The sequence below is a fragment of the Triticum urartu genome, chromosome 2A (assembly GCF_056163025.1).
Source record: "Triticum urartu cultivar PI428250 chromosome 2A, HENAU_Tu73, whole genome shotgun sequence".
Classification (NCBI taxonomy): domain Eukaryota; kingdom Viridiplantae; phylum Streptophyta; class Magnoliopsida; order Poales; family Poaceae; genus Triticum; species Triticum urartu.
The window spans coordinates 674,584,695-674,601,046 of record NC_141874.1 but is presented as its reverse complement, the minus strand read 5'-3'; the positions used below and the strand labels follow the sequence as shown (position 1 = coordinate 674,601,046).

Below are 16,352 nucleotides of genomic sequence, written 5' to 3'. Positions count from 1 at the left end.
ATTCATTGCTACTGCCACAGACGGGGGCACAGAGGGGCGGCAGCCCTGCCGCCCGCGTTGAATGGCGGGCGGGGGTTGGGCCGGGCAGAGGGTTCCTGGCTCTCCCGTATGGGCGGGGCGCAACGGACGGGCGAACCGGTCCGGCGACGACGATGGCGACAACGTCGGCATCGCCCGGCAGCTTTCATGGATGGCGGGTCAAGCAAGTTAGGCGAACGGCAGGCCGGCCGGCTTCGTGCAGCTGACGGTGCCACAGTGCTCCCACTGCCTCGCCTCCGTCTCCTCCAAATCCGCAGAGATTTTTCTAGCACCGGCACAGCACCCTCTCAGGCGCTCACTGTCACAGGTCTCCCTGCATTGCAGTCAATTCAAGCATTCACTGATGATAGAAGGAAACGGGCAAGAGGAAGAAGAAGAAGAGGAATTCAAGCAAGCAAGCAAACAAGCATGGTGACATTGAAGAAGGCCGTCAGGAGCAGCAAGCATTCTGAGCGTTATTACAGGACGACGAATATCAACACCAGTCTCGCTACCATTCCCCATCTGTGATAGTATACATATATGTACATCTACCATATCAAACACACCTAAGAACAACCAGCGCCTATAAGGAAAGAAAGTTGCAAAACTTAGTAGACTGCTAGCTACCACCATAGAGTAAAAACTACGGCTACTACCTCCCGCCGTTCCGGGGAGACACAACACTCAAACCCTTCCTTCCTGTTACCAGCACAGTAACTGTTTTTGTAGTAGTGACTATGACGAAGTAGTGGTAAGATGCCGCATTGCGTTGCACCGGCCTCCTCGTCCAGAAGCGCAGAGGTGCGGCAATGGCGGCTCGTTATTTTTTGCTTAGGCTCCTTCTCCTTCTCCTTGGTGTATAGAACAGAACGCAACAGGAAAACTCTAGAGGTAGGTAGGTATGGATGGATGTGTATGCTACAGTGGGTACCGGCGAGGGAGGTGGGCGGGGGCGGGCGATGCGATGCTCTTGCTCTAGAACTCCACGATGAGGCTGCCGAAGGGCGACCGGTGCGGGATGCCCTTGCGCCGTTTGGCGGAGCGGTAGCTGTTGGCGGTGGCCGGCGGGGTGGACGGGGAGAAGCTCTGTACCACGCTGCTCTTGTCGCTCCCGCCGCTGGTGATGGTGGACGAGTCGTCTGAGTCCGACGCCGCCGCCTTCTTCAGCTTCAGCTTCATCTTCTTGCCGCCGGCGTGCCTCTTCCGGCCACGGAACTCGCCGGAGGTGCCCACGATCTGCGCGTCCACGCCAGAACAGTTAAATCACAATGCCGCTCCAGAGCACGCCCAGTCCAGGCGAGCTGAGCTGAACTGAACTGAACGAATCTAGTAGAGGCGTTGACCGACTCGGCGGTGCAGAGCACCACCCATTAGTGGAAGAAGCTACGTACCTTGCATCCGAGGGAGCAGAAGCGGAAGGTGTCGAGGAGGCTGCGCTCGCAGACGTCGCAGGTGTTGGTGACGCCCTTGCCGGGCCTGGGCTGCGGGCGCTCGTTGAGGAAGACGACGCGCGCGCTGTTGATGATGTAGGTCTGCACGCCGGTGATGTCCAGCACCTTCTGGATCTCCGACACGCGGATCACGTCGTGGTACGAGGACCTCCTTATCTGCCAGCAATGGAACAATATACCAACAAAAATCGTCAGAGAGAAGCTAGGGATGAGATGAGATGGAGCAGGGGGCAGCTCCAAGAAGGAAGTTAGTTAGGCGGGTTCTTGGATGCGTGTGGGGGAAGAGAGGCCGTTGGGGGGCTGGAGGACACAACAACACCAACTGCAAATCTAGCAGCTCGGAGAGGGACTTTCGTTGGTGCGCTTCAACGGAAACGAAACAGGGAGCATCTTCTTCTCCGGCCGGCGCGGATGAAGATGAATCCAATGCGAAGAAGAGAAGGAAAGAAATGGTCTAGTTCTAGTAGTTACCTGGATGGCGTGGTGGCCATGGTGGTAGGCGAGGCACTGGGAGCAGAGCGCGCCGTTGACGCAGTCGAGGCAGTACATGTTGCACTCGCACTTGTGGGCGTCCGCGTGCATCTTGCATTGCCCGAAGAAGCTGGTCGCCAGCAGCGGCTTGAGCCACGGCGGCCACCGCTGGTTCTCGGCCTCGTCGCACTCGCCTCCGCCCTGCCGCATTCCATCCGCCATTAGCCAGAGAACCAAGCAATAAAACCAACCAGCAGAGCATTTAATCGCACGGAGAAGAAAAGGCGAACAGGGGAAGCAGGGATTTGGAGGCTACCATGTGGCCGCCTCTGGCGGTGTTGATCCTGAGCAGCAGCGGCGCCTCGTCGTGGAATGCCATTTCGGTCCCGAACCAAACACGGCAAGCGGCAGAGGAAGAAGGAGGATGCGAGGGGAGCGCGGAGGATTTGCTTGGGAGGGAAAGAGGAGAAAGGGTGAGGGGTGCTTTGGAGGGAAGAAGTGGAGGCGGAGGAAAGCCGAGGCGGTCTTTGTAGACCGGGAGGGGGGAAAGGTCGCGAGTGTCACAGCACTGGGTAGACAATGGTGGTGGTGAACCAAACCAGCAGGGGGAGGATGCTTTCAGGAGCGCGTTTGTTCCGTAGCGCCCGTGCTTATCCGCTCCCGCCCGCCCGGGTCCGGGTCCCGTGGCGTCGCCGGCCAACCCGGCCTGGACTTTCGGACCCTCCTCCCCTCTCCTCCCGGTGGCTCGGCCGTGTTGTCCTGTCGAGAGGGACTCGCACCGGTGCAAGTGCAACAGTTGTGGCAGGCCATTGGTGGCAGCGGCAGCGGCGGTGCGGGGCAGAGGCCATCAGCACTGACGTCGGGCGTGGCCGGGTGCGGGTCGGGTCGGGCCGCGTTGCCATCCGATAACAATCCGGCCGACTACGTGTCCTCGCCGATGCTTGCAGCTCGGTTTGTTTTTGTTTACGCGTGCGTGGTGCTTCGTGCGGCTTCTTTCCTGGTTCGTCACTCGGCTTTGCTCCGCCAATGCCGCTCTACGGGAGTGCATATTTTGGCTGCTAGGGGAGTGGGGGCACAGGTGCCGAGGGAAGCACCGAGACACGTTTTCTCCGCGGAAAAGTTACCACCACTAACCACGCCATTAGCACAGCACTACCCTGTCAAAGGTGGAGGGAAAATAATCACCATGCCGTCCACCCCGGTGCGTTGAACCCAGTGGACGGAGGAGGGAGGGATCGGATGCTCGCTCTCGCATTCTGAAGTGGACGCTGTCACGGGCGTAGCTCACTGTTGCGAATATAATAAAGATGCTTTAGGTAATATGGGCGCACCCGGTCTCGGTGCATGCATTCATGGCCGAGTTTTCTCCTCTCCCGGAAGAAAAGGAGCGGAAAATTCCCTCCCCTAATCAAAGTTTAAGAAAAGATTGGGACATCCTGAACAATCTGAATGTGAGCGTGTATTGTAGCAGCCCAGGGTGGTACCCTAATTACAAGGAAAATGCTGTTTCATTTTTTCTTCATCATTGCATCATGCCATCATCTTATCATGCTTTAATCTTGAAAATGAGGTTGAATTAAAACCTCAATGTTTTTAAAATACCAACCCAATAACATGCATACATCTCTGATCTATTTACAAATCGACGGAGTATCAGGGAGATACATATATTTGCAAAATTTATATTGTTATTTCATTTAATACAACGGAGATTGTGGATCCATACAAGCGGCTAGATGCTTTGTTGGGGAGTACTACTGCTCACCTACAGGCGTGGGGGCAGCGCAAGATTGGCAACATGAAGTTGCTGATGCGGGTGGCTAATTGGGTCATCCACCGATTGGACATTGCGCAAGAAAGGAGGGTACCGGAGCTCAATGTTACGGTGCCATTATCATTTGGCCAGACACTTGTGATTATGATCACGGGATACCAGAACATGGACAAGAGTAGAGAGAACGAAATTGGTAACCAGGATAACCGATATGGTGATCAAGGAGTTGATCACGGGGATACCGGTAATCTCTCCTCGGGTTTCGTAAATGTATAGCGAAGCAAAAGGGAATGTTATTCGTAAACAAAGGTTCGCTCGAGAACTTCATGAATATGCGGGAGTTAATAAGGGTGTCGAGATCCAGCTGTTAACTATTGACCGGAAGAGGTTCCGGGTCATGTCAACTGATGAGTCCAATTTATGTGATAGTTTTACTATGTGTTTTTTGCCTACGTGGCAGGCTTTGTGGAATTTTACCACGTTCATGCACTTCTTTTATTGATAATCCCTTAGGTGACGTCTTTTGGATAAATTATCATTTAATGGAGAAAACACTTGAAAATGGTAGTGGAATGATGTATTTAAGGTGATAATCATTTTCCATAAAAGAATCAAGCAAGGAGGCCAAAGGAACATGCATCATCGCGCTTCCAGAGCGAAAACGGTGTTCCATACGACCGCGAGTGCTTGTATGAGTGGTCGTATGACACGCCGCCGCCAGATCAACTATTTCCACCCGTCGAATCGGATCATTAATTAGAAGCCCATAGACACCAGAAACTCATCCGGAAGGCAGAACGCTAGCCTGCAAAGTTCATCCGAAGTAGGGTTTGGCAAAGAGAAGGAGAGGATCCTTCTCACCACGGAAGGGGATAACGTCATCACCACCGTCATTGCTACTTGTAAACTGCATTGGGTTTTCCCCAAAAAGGAGGGTGATGCAGTACAGTAGAGATAAGTATTTCCCTTAGTGAGAACCAAGGTTATCGAACCAATAGGAGAACCAAGCAAACTCTCGTCGTCAGCACCTACACACCACTAATAAGAAAAACCTTATACACAAAGGATTATCAGTAGCGCTGGTTAAAATGAGGCGCTACTGCTAATTAACAGTAGCGTGTGGTTACTGTTGGGGAACGTAGTAATTTCAAAATTTTCCTACGCACACGCAAGATCATGGTGATGCATAGCAACGAGAGGGGAGAGTGTTGTCTACGTACCCTCGTAGACCGGCAACGGAAGCGTTGACACAACGTAGAGGAAGTAGTCATACGTCTTTCCGATCTGACCGATCCAAGTACCGAACGTACGGCACCTCCGAGTTCTGCACACGTTCAACTCGGTGACGTCCCTCGAGCTCCGATCCAGCCGAGTGTTGAGGGAGAGTTTCGTCAGCACGACGGCGTGATGACGGTGATGATGTTCTACCGACGCAGGTCTTCGCCTAAGCACCGCTACGATATGATCGAGGTGGAATATGGTGGAAGGGGCACCGCACACGGCTAAGAGACGATCAACTTGATCAACTTGTGTGTCTAGAGGTGCCCCCTGCCCCTGTATATAAAGGAGCAAGGGGGGAGGCCGGCCGACCCTCTATGGGCGTCGCCAGGAGGAGGATTCCTCCTCCTAGTAGGAGTAGGACTCCCCTTTCCCACTCCTACTAAGAGGAGGAAAGGAAGGAGGAGAAGGAGAAGGAAGGAGAAGGAGGAAAAGGAGGAAAGGGGGCCCGGCCCCTATTCCAATTCGGTTTGGGCTAGGGGGGCCGCGCGCCCTGCCTCCTTTCTTCCACCACTTGGCCCATGAGGCCCATTACTTCTTCCTCGTATTCCGATAACTCCCCGGCACCCCCGAAAATACCCTAATCACTCGGGACCTTTCCGATGTCCGAATATAGTCGTCCAATATATAGATCTTTACGTCTCGACCATTTCGAGACTCCTCGTCATGTCCCCGATCTCATCCGGGACTCCGAACTACCTTCGGTACATCAAATCACATAAACTCATAATACAATTGTCACCGAAACTTTAAGCGTGCGGACCCTACGGGTTCGAGAACTATGTAGACATGACCGAGACATGTCTCCGGTCAATAACCAATAGCGGAACCTGGATTCTCATATTGGCTCCCACATATTCTACGAAGATCTTTATCGGTCAGACCGCATAACAACATACGTTGTTCCCTTTGTCATCGGTATGTTACTTGCCCGAGATTCGATCGTCAGTATCTAAATACCTAGTTCAATCTCGTTACCGGCAAGTCTCTTTACTCGTTCTGTAATACATCATACCGCAACTAACTCATTAGTTGCAATGCTTGCAAGGCTTAAGTGATGTGCATTACCGAGAGGGCCCAGAGATACCTCTCCGACAATCGAAGTGACAAATCCTAATCTCGAAATACGCCAACCCAACAAGTACCTTTGGAGACACCTGTAGAGCACCTTTATAATCACCCAGTTACGTTGTGACGTTTGGTAGCACACAAAGTGTTCCTCCGATAAACGGGAGTTGCATAATCTCATAGTCATAGGAACATGTATAAGTCATGAAGAAAGCAATAGCAACAAACTAAACGATCAAGTGCTATGCTAATGGAATGGGTCAAGTCAATCACATCATTCTCTAATGATGTGACCCTGTTAATCAAATGACAACTTATGTCTATGGCTAGGAAACTTAACCATCTTTGATTCAACGAGCTAGTCAAGTAGAGGCATACTAGTGACGCTCTGTTTGACTACGTATTCACACATGTATTATGTTTCCGGTTAATACAATTCTATCATGAATAATAAACATTTATCATGATATAAGGAAATAAATAATAACTTTATTATTGCCTCTAGGACATATTTCCTTCAGTCTCCCACTTGCACCAGAGTCAATAATCTAGTTCACATCGCCATGTGATTTAATACCAATAGTTCACATCACCATGTGATTAACACCCATAGTTCACATCGACATGTGACCAACACCCAAAGAGGTTACTAGAGTCAATAATCTAGTTCACATTGCTATGTGATTAACACCCAAAGAGTACTGAGGTGTGATCATGTTTTGCTTGTGAGAGAAGTTTAGTCAACGGGTCTGCCACATTCATACCCGTAAGTATTTTGCAAATTTCTATGTCAACAATGCTCTGCAGAGAGCTACTCTAGCTAATTGCTCCCACTTTCAATATGTATCCAGATTGAGATTTAGAGTCATCTGGATCAGTGTCAAAATTTGCATCGACGTAACCCTTTACGACGAACCTTTTGTCACTTCCATAATCGAGAAACATATCCTTATTCCACTAAGGATAATTTTGACCAATGTCCAGTGATCTACTCCTAGATCACTATTGTACTCCTTTGCCAAACTCAGGGCAGGGTATACAATAGGTCTGGTACACTGCATGGCATACTTTATAGAACCTATGGCTGAGGCATAGGGAATGACTTTCATTCTCTCTCTATCTTCTGCCGTGGTCGGGTTTTGAGTCTTACTCAACTTCACACCTTGTAACACAGGCAAGAACTCCTTTTTGACTGTTCCATTTTGAACTACTTCAAAATCTTGTCAATGTATGTACTCATTGAAAAACTTATCAAGCGTCTTGATCTATCTCTATAGATCTTGATGCTCAATATGTAAGCAGCTTCACCGAGGTCTTTCTTTTAAAAAACTCCTTTCAAACAATCCTTTATGCTTTGCAGAATAATTCTACATTGTCTCTGGTCAACAATATGTCATTCACATATACTTATCAGAAATGTTGTAGTGCTCGCACTCACTTTCTTGTAAATACAGGCTTCACCGCAAGTCTGTATAAAACTATATGCTTTGATCAACTTATCAAAGCGTATATTGCAACTCCGAGATGCTTGCACCAGTCCATAGATGGATCGCTGGAGCTTGCATATTTTGTTAGTACCTTTAGGATTGACAAAACCTTCTGGTTGCATCATATACAACTCTTCTTTAATAAATCCATTAAGGAATGCAGTGTTGTTTATCCATTTGCCAGATTTCATAAAATGCGGCAATTGCTAACATGATTCGGACAGACTTAAGCATAGATACGAGTGAGAAACTCTCATCGTAATTAACACCTTGAACTTGTCGAAAACCTTTTTGCGACAATTCTAGCTTTGTAGATAGTAACACTACTATCAGCGTCCGTTTTCCTCTTGAAGATCCATTTAATCTCAATGGCTCACCAATCAACGGGCAAGTCAATCAAAGTCCATACTTTGTTCTTATACATGGATCCCATCTCAGATTTCATGGCCTCAAGCCATTTCGCGGAATCTGGGCTCATCATCGCTTCCTCATAGTTCGTAGGTTCATCATGGTCAAGTAACATGATCTCCAGAACAGGATTACCGTACCACTCTGGTGCGGATCTCACTCTGGTTTACCTATGAGGTTCGGTAGTAACTTGATCTGAAGTTACATGATCATCATCATTAGCTTCCTCACTAATTGGTGTAGTAGTCACAGGAACAGATTTCTGTGATGAACTACTTTCCAATAAGGGAGCAGGTACAGTTACCTCATCAAGTTCTACTTTCCTCCCACTCACTTCTTTCGAGAGAAACTCCTTCTCTAGAAAGGATCCATTCTCAGCAATGAATATCTTGCCTTCGGGTCTGTGATAGAAGGTGTACCCAACATTTTCTTTTGGGTATCCTATGAAGATTTACTTCTCCGATTTGGGTTCGAGCTTATCATGTTGAAACTTTTTCACATAAGCATCGCAGTCCCAAACTTTAAGAAACGACAGCTTAGGTTTCTCGCCAAACCATGGTTCATACGGTGTCGTCTCAACGGATTTAGATGGTGCCCTATTTAACGTGAATGTAGTTGTCTCTAATGCATAACCCCAAAACGATAGTGGTAATTGGTAAGAGACATCATAGATCGCACCATATCTAATAAAGCACGGTTACAACGTTCGGACACACCATTACACTGTGGTGTTACAGGTGGCGTGAGTAGTGAAACTATTTCACATTGTTTTAACTGAAGGCCAAACTCGTAACTCAAATATTTTACTTTTGCGATCATATCGTAGAAATTTTATTTTGTTACGATGATTCTCCACTTCACTCTGAAATTCTTTGAACTTTTCAAATGTTTCAGACTTGTGTTTCATCAAGTAGATATACTCATATATGCTCAAATCATATGTGAAGATCAGAAAATAATGATACCTGCCGCGAGCTTCAATATTCATCGGACCACATACATCAGTATGCATGATTTCCAACAAATCTGTTGCTTGCTACATTGTTCCGGAGAACGGAGTCTTAGTCATCTTGCCCATGAGGCATGGTTCGCAAGCATCAACTGATTCATAATTAAGTGATTCCAAAAGCCCATCAGCATGGATTTTCTTCATGCGCTTTACACCAATATGACCTAAACAGCAGTGCCACAAATAAGTTGCACTATCATTATTAACTTTGCATCTTTTGTCTTCAATATTATAAAAATGTGTATCACCACGATCGAGATCCAACAAACCATTTTCATTGGGTGTATAACCATAGAAGGTTTTATTCATGTAAACAGAACAATAATTTATTCTCTTACTTAAAATGGATAACCGTATTGCAATAAACATGATCAAATCATATTCATGCTCAACGCAAACACCAAATAACACTTATTTAGGTTCAACACTAATCCCGAAAGTATAGGGAGTGTGCGATGATGATCATATCAATCTTGGAACCATTTCCAATACACATCGTCACTTCACCCTTAAGTAGTCTCTGTTTATTCTGCAACTCCCGTTTCGAGTTACTGTTCTTAGCAACTGAACTAGTATCAAATACTGAGGGGTTGCTATAAACACTAGTAAAGTACACATCAATAACATGTATATCCATTATACCTATGTTTACTTTGCCATCCTTCTTATCCGCCAATTACTTGGGGTAGTTCCGCTTCTAGTGACCAGTCCCTTTGCAGCAGAAGCACTTAGTCTCAGGCTTAGGACCAGACTTGGGCTTCTTCACTTGAGCAGCAACTTGCTTGCCATTCTTCTTGAAGTTCCCCTTCTTCCCTTTGCCCTTTTCTTGAAACTAGTGGTCTTGTCTACCATCAACACTTGATATTTTACTTGATTTCTACCTTCGTTGATTTCAGCATTACGAAGAGCTTGGGAATCGTTTCCGTTATTACTTGCATATCATAGTTCATCACGAAGTTCTACTAACTTGGTGATGGTGACTAGAGAATTCTGTCAATCACTATCTTATCTGGAAGATTAACTCCCACTTGATTCAAGCGATTGTAGTACCCAGACAATCTGAGCACATGCTCACTGCTTGAGCTATTCTCCTCAATCTTTTAGCTATAGAACTTGTTGGAGACTTCATATCTCTTAACTCGGGTATTTGCTTGAAATATTAACTTCAACTCCTGGAACATCTCATATGGTCCATGACGTTTAAAACGTCTTTGAAGTCCTGATTCTAAGCCGTTTAAGCATGGTGCACTAAACTATCAAGTAGTCATCATATTGAGCTAGCCAAACGTTCATAACGTCTGTATCTGCTCCTGCAATAGGTCTGTCACCTAGCGGTGCATTAAGGACATAATTCTTTTGTGCAGCAATGAGGATAATCCTCAGATCACGGATCCAATCCGCATCATTGCTACTAACATCTTTCAACTTAATTTTCTCTAGGAACATATCAAAAATAAAACAGGGAGCTAAACGCGAGCTATTGATCTACAACATAGATATGCTAATACTACCAGGAGTAAGTTCATGATAAATTTAAGTTCAATTAATCATATTACTTAAGAACTCCCACTTAGAAAGACATCCCTCTAATCTTCTAAGTGATCACGTGATCCAAATCAACTAAACCATGTCCGATCATCACGTGAGATGGAGTAGTTTCAATGGTGAACATCACTATGTTGATCATATCTACTATATGATTCACGCTCGACCTTTCGGTCTCCGTGTTCCGAGGCCATATCTGTTATATGCTAGGCTCATCAAGTTTAACCTGAGTATTCCGCATGTGCAACTGTTCTGCACCCGTTGTATTTGAACATAGAGCCTATCACACCCGATCATCACATGGTGTCTCAGCACGAAGAACTTTCGCAATGGTGCATACTCAGGGAGAACACTTATACCTTGATAATTAGTGAGAAATCATCTTATGAAGCTACTGTCGAACTAAGCAAAATAAGATGTATAAAAGATAAACATCACATGCAATCAAAATATGTGACATGATATGGCCATCATCATCTTGTGCCTTTGATCTCCATCTCCAAAGCATCGTCATGATCTCCATCGTCACCGGCATGACACCATGATCTCCATCATCTTGATCTATATCAATGTGTCATCACATGGTCGTCTCGCCAACTATTGCTTTTGCAACTATTGCTATCGCATAGCGATTAATTAAAGCAATTATTTGGCGCTTGCATCTTATGCAATAGAGAGACAACCATAAGGCTTTTGCCAGTTGCCGATAACTTCAACAAAACATGATCATATCATACAACAACTTATATCTCATCACGTCTTGACCATATCACATCACAACATGCCCTGCAAAAACAAGTTAGACGTCCTCTACTTTGTTGTTGCAAGTTTTACGTGGCTGCTATAGGCTTAGCAAGAACCGTTCTTACCTACGCATCAAAACCACAATGATAGTTTGTCAAGTTGGTGCTGTTTTAACCTTCTCAAGAACCGGGCGTAGCCATACTCGGTTCAACTAAAGTTGGAGAAACTGACACCCGCCAGCCACCTGTGTGCAAAGCACGTCAGTAGAACCAGTCTCGCGTAAGCGTACGCGTAATGTCGGTCCGGGCCGCTTCATCCAACAATACCGCTGAACCAAAGTATGACATGCTGGTAAGCAGTATGACTTATATCACCCACAACTCACTTGTCTTCTACTCGTGCATATGACATCTACGCATAAAACCAGGCTCGGATGCCACTGTTGGGGAACGTAGTAATTTCAAAATTTTCCTACGCACACGCAAGATCATATTGATGCATAGCAACGAGAGGGGAGAGTGTTGTCTACGTACCCTTGTAGACCGGCAACGGAAGCGTTGACACAACGTAGAGGAAGTAGTCGTATGTCTTCCCGATCCGACCGATCCAAGTACCGAACGTACGACACCTCCGAGTTCTGCACACGTTCAACTCGGTGACGTCCCTCGAGCTCCATTCCAGCCGAGTGTTGAGGGAGAGTTTCGTCAGCACGACGGCGTGATGACGGTGATGATGTTCTACCTACGCAGGTCTTCGCCTAAGCACCGGTACGATATGACCGAGGTGGAATATGGTGGAAGGGGGCACCGCACACGACCAAGAGACGATCAACTTGATCAACTTGTGTGTCTAGAGGTGCCCCCCTGCCCCTGTATATAAAGGAGCAAGGGGGGAGGCCGGCCGGCCCTCTATGGGCGCGCCAGGAGGAGGAGTCCTCTTCCTAGTAGGAGTAGGACTCCCCTTTCCTACTCCTACTAGGAGGAGGAAAGGAAGGAGGAGAAGGAGAAGGAAGGAGAAGGAGGAAAAGGAGGAAAGGGGGGCCGGCCCCCTAGTCCAATTCGGTTTGGGCTAGGGGGGCCGCGCGCCCTGCCTCCTTTCTTCCATCACTTGGCCCATGAGGCCCATTACTTCTTCCTCGTATTCCCGTAACTCCCCGGTACCCCCGAAAATACCCGAATCACTCGTAACCTTTCTGATGTCCGAATATAGTCGTCCAATATATCAATCTTTATGTCTCGACCATTTTGAGAGTCCTCGTCATGTCCCCGATCTCATCCGGGACTCCGAACTACCTTCGGTACATCAAATCACATAAACTCATAATACAATTGTCACTGAAACTTTAAGCGTGCAGACCCTATGGGTTCGAGAACTATGTAGACATGACCGAGACATGTCTCCGGTCAATAACCAATAGCAGAACCTGGATGCTCATATTGGCTCCCACATATTCTACGAAGATCTTTATCGGTTAGACCGCATAACAACATACATTGTTCCCTTTGCCATCGGTATGTTACTTGCCCGAGATTCGATCGTCGGTATCTCAATACCTAGTTCAATCTCATTACCGGCAAGTCTCTTTACTCGTTCCGTAATACATCATACCGCAACTAACTCATTAGTTGCAATGCTTGCAAGGCTTAAGTGATGTGCATTACCGAGAGGGCCCAGAGATACCTCTTCGACAATCGGAGTGACAAATCCTAATCTCGAAATACGCCAACCCAACAAGCACCTTTGGAGACACCTGTAGAGCACCTTTATAATCACCCAGTTACATTGTGACGTTTGGTAGCACACAAAGTGTTCCTCCGGTAAACGGGAGTTGCATAATCTCATAGTCATAGGAACATGTATAAGTCATGAAGAAAGCAATAGCAACAAACTAAACGATCAAGTGCTATGCTAACGGAATGGGTCAAGTCAATCACATCATTCTCTAATGATGTGACCCCGTTAATCAAATGACAACTCATGTCTATAGCTAGGAAACTTAACCATCTTTGATTCAATGAGCTAGTCAAGTAGAGGCATACTAGTGATGCTCTGTTTGTCTATGTATTCACACATGTATTATGTTTCCGGTTAATACAATTCTAGCATGAATAATAAACATTTATCATGATATATGGAAATAAATAATAACTTTATTATTGCCTCTAGGGCATATTTCCTTCACTTACCACGGGTACTATTGCTACACATAGCAGTAGCGCGGCACCCCGCAAACGCGCTACTACTATTTTGGCCACACTGTTGCAGTCAAGCTAGTAGTAGCGCCGTTCTAGAACACACGCTACTGCTATGGAAGTAGCAGTAGCGCGTTTTCCTATACCGCGCTACTGGTAAGTCTAACTTACCTTCACCCGCGCGCGGCCCTCACTCTCCCCTCCCCACTCACCATCTCCATCCCGCCCGTCTGAAAGTGCAATTATCCCCGGGTGGTTTTGGTAATTCCTAACAACATATAGCTCATTGAACTAATGCTATTTCAAGATGATCATTTCAGAAAGTTCAATGATTGGCATGGCATGGATTAGGAATGTGGACCCGTCAAAATTCTAAGGACAAATATTGGCTCAAGCTCAAGACTCTACATTATCATTTTAGTGATCCAAGATCACATTGAGTCCATAGGAAAAGTCAATACTATTAAAAGGGGATGAGGTGTTGCTTAATGGCTTACGTGCTCAAAATGCTTAGTGATATGCTCCAAAAGCCCTCAACCACTTTCTCATATCCACATATGTCCCAAACCAAAAGTCAAACTCGGCCCCACCGAAATTACCTATCCGGCGCTACCGAGTTCACTTGACATAGCCACTGCCAGAAACCCTAGTCACTTCGGTCTCACCGATAGGGATCTCCGTCTCACCGTGATGGGATTGCAAACTCTCTGTTTCCCTTCGTAACGTTTTGGTCCAACAGAGATGTGCTATCGGTCGCACCGAGTTTGCAATGCAAACTCTCTATTTCCCTTTCGTAACATTTCGGTCTCACTGAAATGAGCGAATCGGTCCCACCGAGTTTGCGTGACCAACTCTCTATTTGCCTATTACAGAAATCGGTCCTACCGAGTTTATGTGATTGGTCTCACTGAGATTACGTTATGCCCTAACCCTATTGAAATCGGTCCCACCGAATTGACATGTCGGTCCCACCAAAAATCCTAACGTTCACATTTTGAACTAAATCGGTCTGACCGAGTTTCATGATTCGGTCCCACCGTGTTTGGTGATTTGTTTGTAACTGTTAGATTTTGTGTGGAGGCTATAAATACCCCTCCACCCAATCTTCATTCATGGAGAGAGCCATCAGAACGTGCCTACACTTCCAGCATACATTTTCCGAGAGAGAACCACCTACTCATGTGTTGAGACCAAGATATTCCATTCTAACCACAAGAATCTTGATCTCTAGCCTTCCCCAAGTTGCTTTCCACTCAAATCATCTTTCCACCAAATATAAATCCGTGAGAGAGAGTTGAGTGTTGGGGAGACTATCATTTGAAGCACAAGAGCAAGGAGTTCATCATCAACACACCGTCTATTACCTTTTGGAGAGTGGTGTCTCCTAGATTGGTTAGGTGTCACTTGGGAGCCTCCGACAAGATTGTGGAGTTGAACCAATGAGTTTGTAAGGGCAAGGAGATCGCATACTTCGTGAAGATCTACCCAAATGAGGTAAGTCCTTCGTGGGCGATGACCATGGTGGGATAGACAAGGTTGCTTCTTCGTGGACCCTTCGTGGGTGGAGCCTCCATGGACTCGCGCAACTGTTACCCTTCGTGGATTGAATTCTCCATCAACGTGGATGTATGATAGCACCACCTATCGGAACCACGCCAAAAATCTCCATGTCTACATTGCGTTTGCTCCCTCCAATCTCCTCCCTTTACCTTCATATGCAATGTTTTACATTCTGCTGCTATACTCTTAGACTTGCATGTGTAGGTTGATTGCTTGACTTGTGCTAAGTTGCTAAAATCTGCCAAAACTTAAAATTGGGTAAAGGCTAGATTTTTATTTGGTCAAGTAGTCTAATCACCCCCTCTAGACATACGTTCGATCCTACACCGCCGCTGCCGCTGTCGGCCCGTCGTGATCTCATCTGGGACTACCAACAACATTCAGTCACCAAATCACATAACTCATATAATACAAAATCGTCATCGAACGCTAAGCGTGCGAACCCTATGGGTTCGAGAAATATGTAGACATGACCGAGACAACTCTTTGGTCAATAACCAACAGCGGAACCTGGAGAACTTGAACTTGATGGTCGGCTGCTACCTTTTCGACACTATGTGATGCGATGATAAATTCCGCATGTGCAACGATAAATTCCGCACGAAGTCATTTTGCGGATGTCCATTTTTCACTATGCATGTCATTATCTTCATTATATCCTTTCATGCATGATAAATTGTCTTCATAAGTAGAAGAGGAGCTCCGCAAGTACAGCCTGCCGTGTGCATTTGCATTCAAAAGCAAAATACTTATATGCACATCTTCAGGGGGAGCCTTTCTGCTACTTACGAAGACAATACCTAAATCCTTTACAGTTTCACATACTTTTATCCCCGTTGAAAACTTCAACCAGTTTGTCGTCAATCACCAAAAAGGGGGAGATTTGAAGTGCATCTAGTGCCACCCCTAGTTGGTTTTGGAGTATTGACGACAAACCTGGTTGAGGGACTAATGAGTTTGTGAGAATTGCAGGACAACACAGGTAGTAGTCCTTCATTGATTCGGTTTACCTACCAGAGATGACCCCTAAGAATGTGTGAAGACATTGAAGACAAAGGTGGTATGTGAAGACATTCACATTGAAGACTATGACAAGAGAAGACATGCGTGAAGACTATGGAGCGCGAAGACTTAGTTGTTTCGTTGTTTCCTTTTCTTCTTTGTTGAGTCATAGGAACCACCGTACTGTTAAGTGGGGTCCCAGTGAACAAAGTCAGAGTGACTGAAGTGATGCTTAATCAAAATCCTATGTCTTCGAGCGAAGACAATGAGAGCAAAACTTATCCAGAGCTGGATAAGTCAGCTTTACTTGTAGCCCAAGTAAAGTTGCCGCGTGTGTTTGAA

At 46.3% G+C, this 16,352-nt stretch overlaps 1 protein-coding gene across 1 annotated transcript; it reads right to left on the bottom strand.

Moving 5' to 3' along the window:
- Window positions 1-424: 424 nt before the first annotated feature.
- On the bottom strand, window positions 425-2,526 carry LOC125539645 (protein RGF1 INDUCIBLE TRANSCRIPTION FACTOR 1). Its single transcript, XM_048703145.2, has 4 exons — window positions 2,260-2,526; window positions 1,944-2,144; window positions 1,413-1,628; window positions 425-1,257 (listed from the first exon to the last, which is right to left on the bottom strand). Exons 1-4 carry the CDS (start codon window positions 2,320-2,322, stop codon window positions 997-999), a joined length of 741 nt encoding a protein of 246 aa, XP_048559102.1. The 5' UTR covers window positions 2,323-2,526; the 3' UTR covers window positions 425-996.
- Window positions 2,527-16,352: the final 13,826 nt, after the last annotated feature.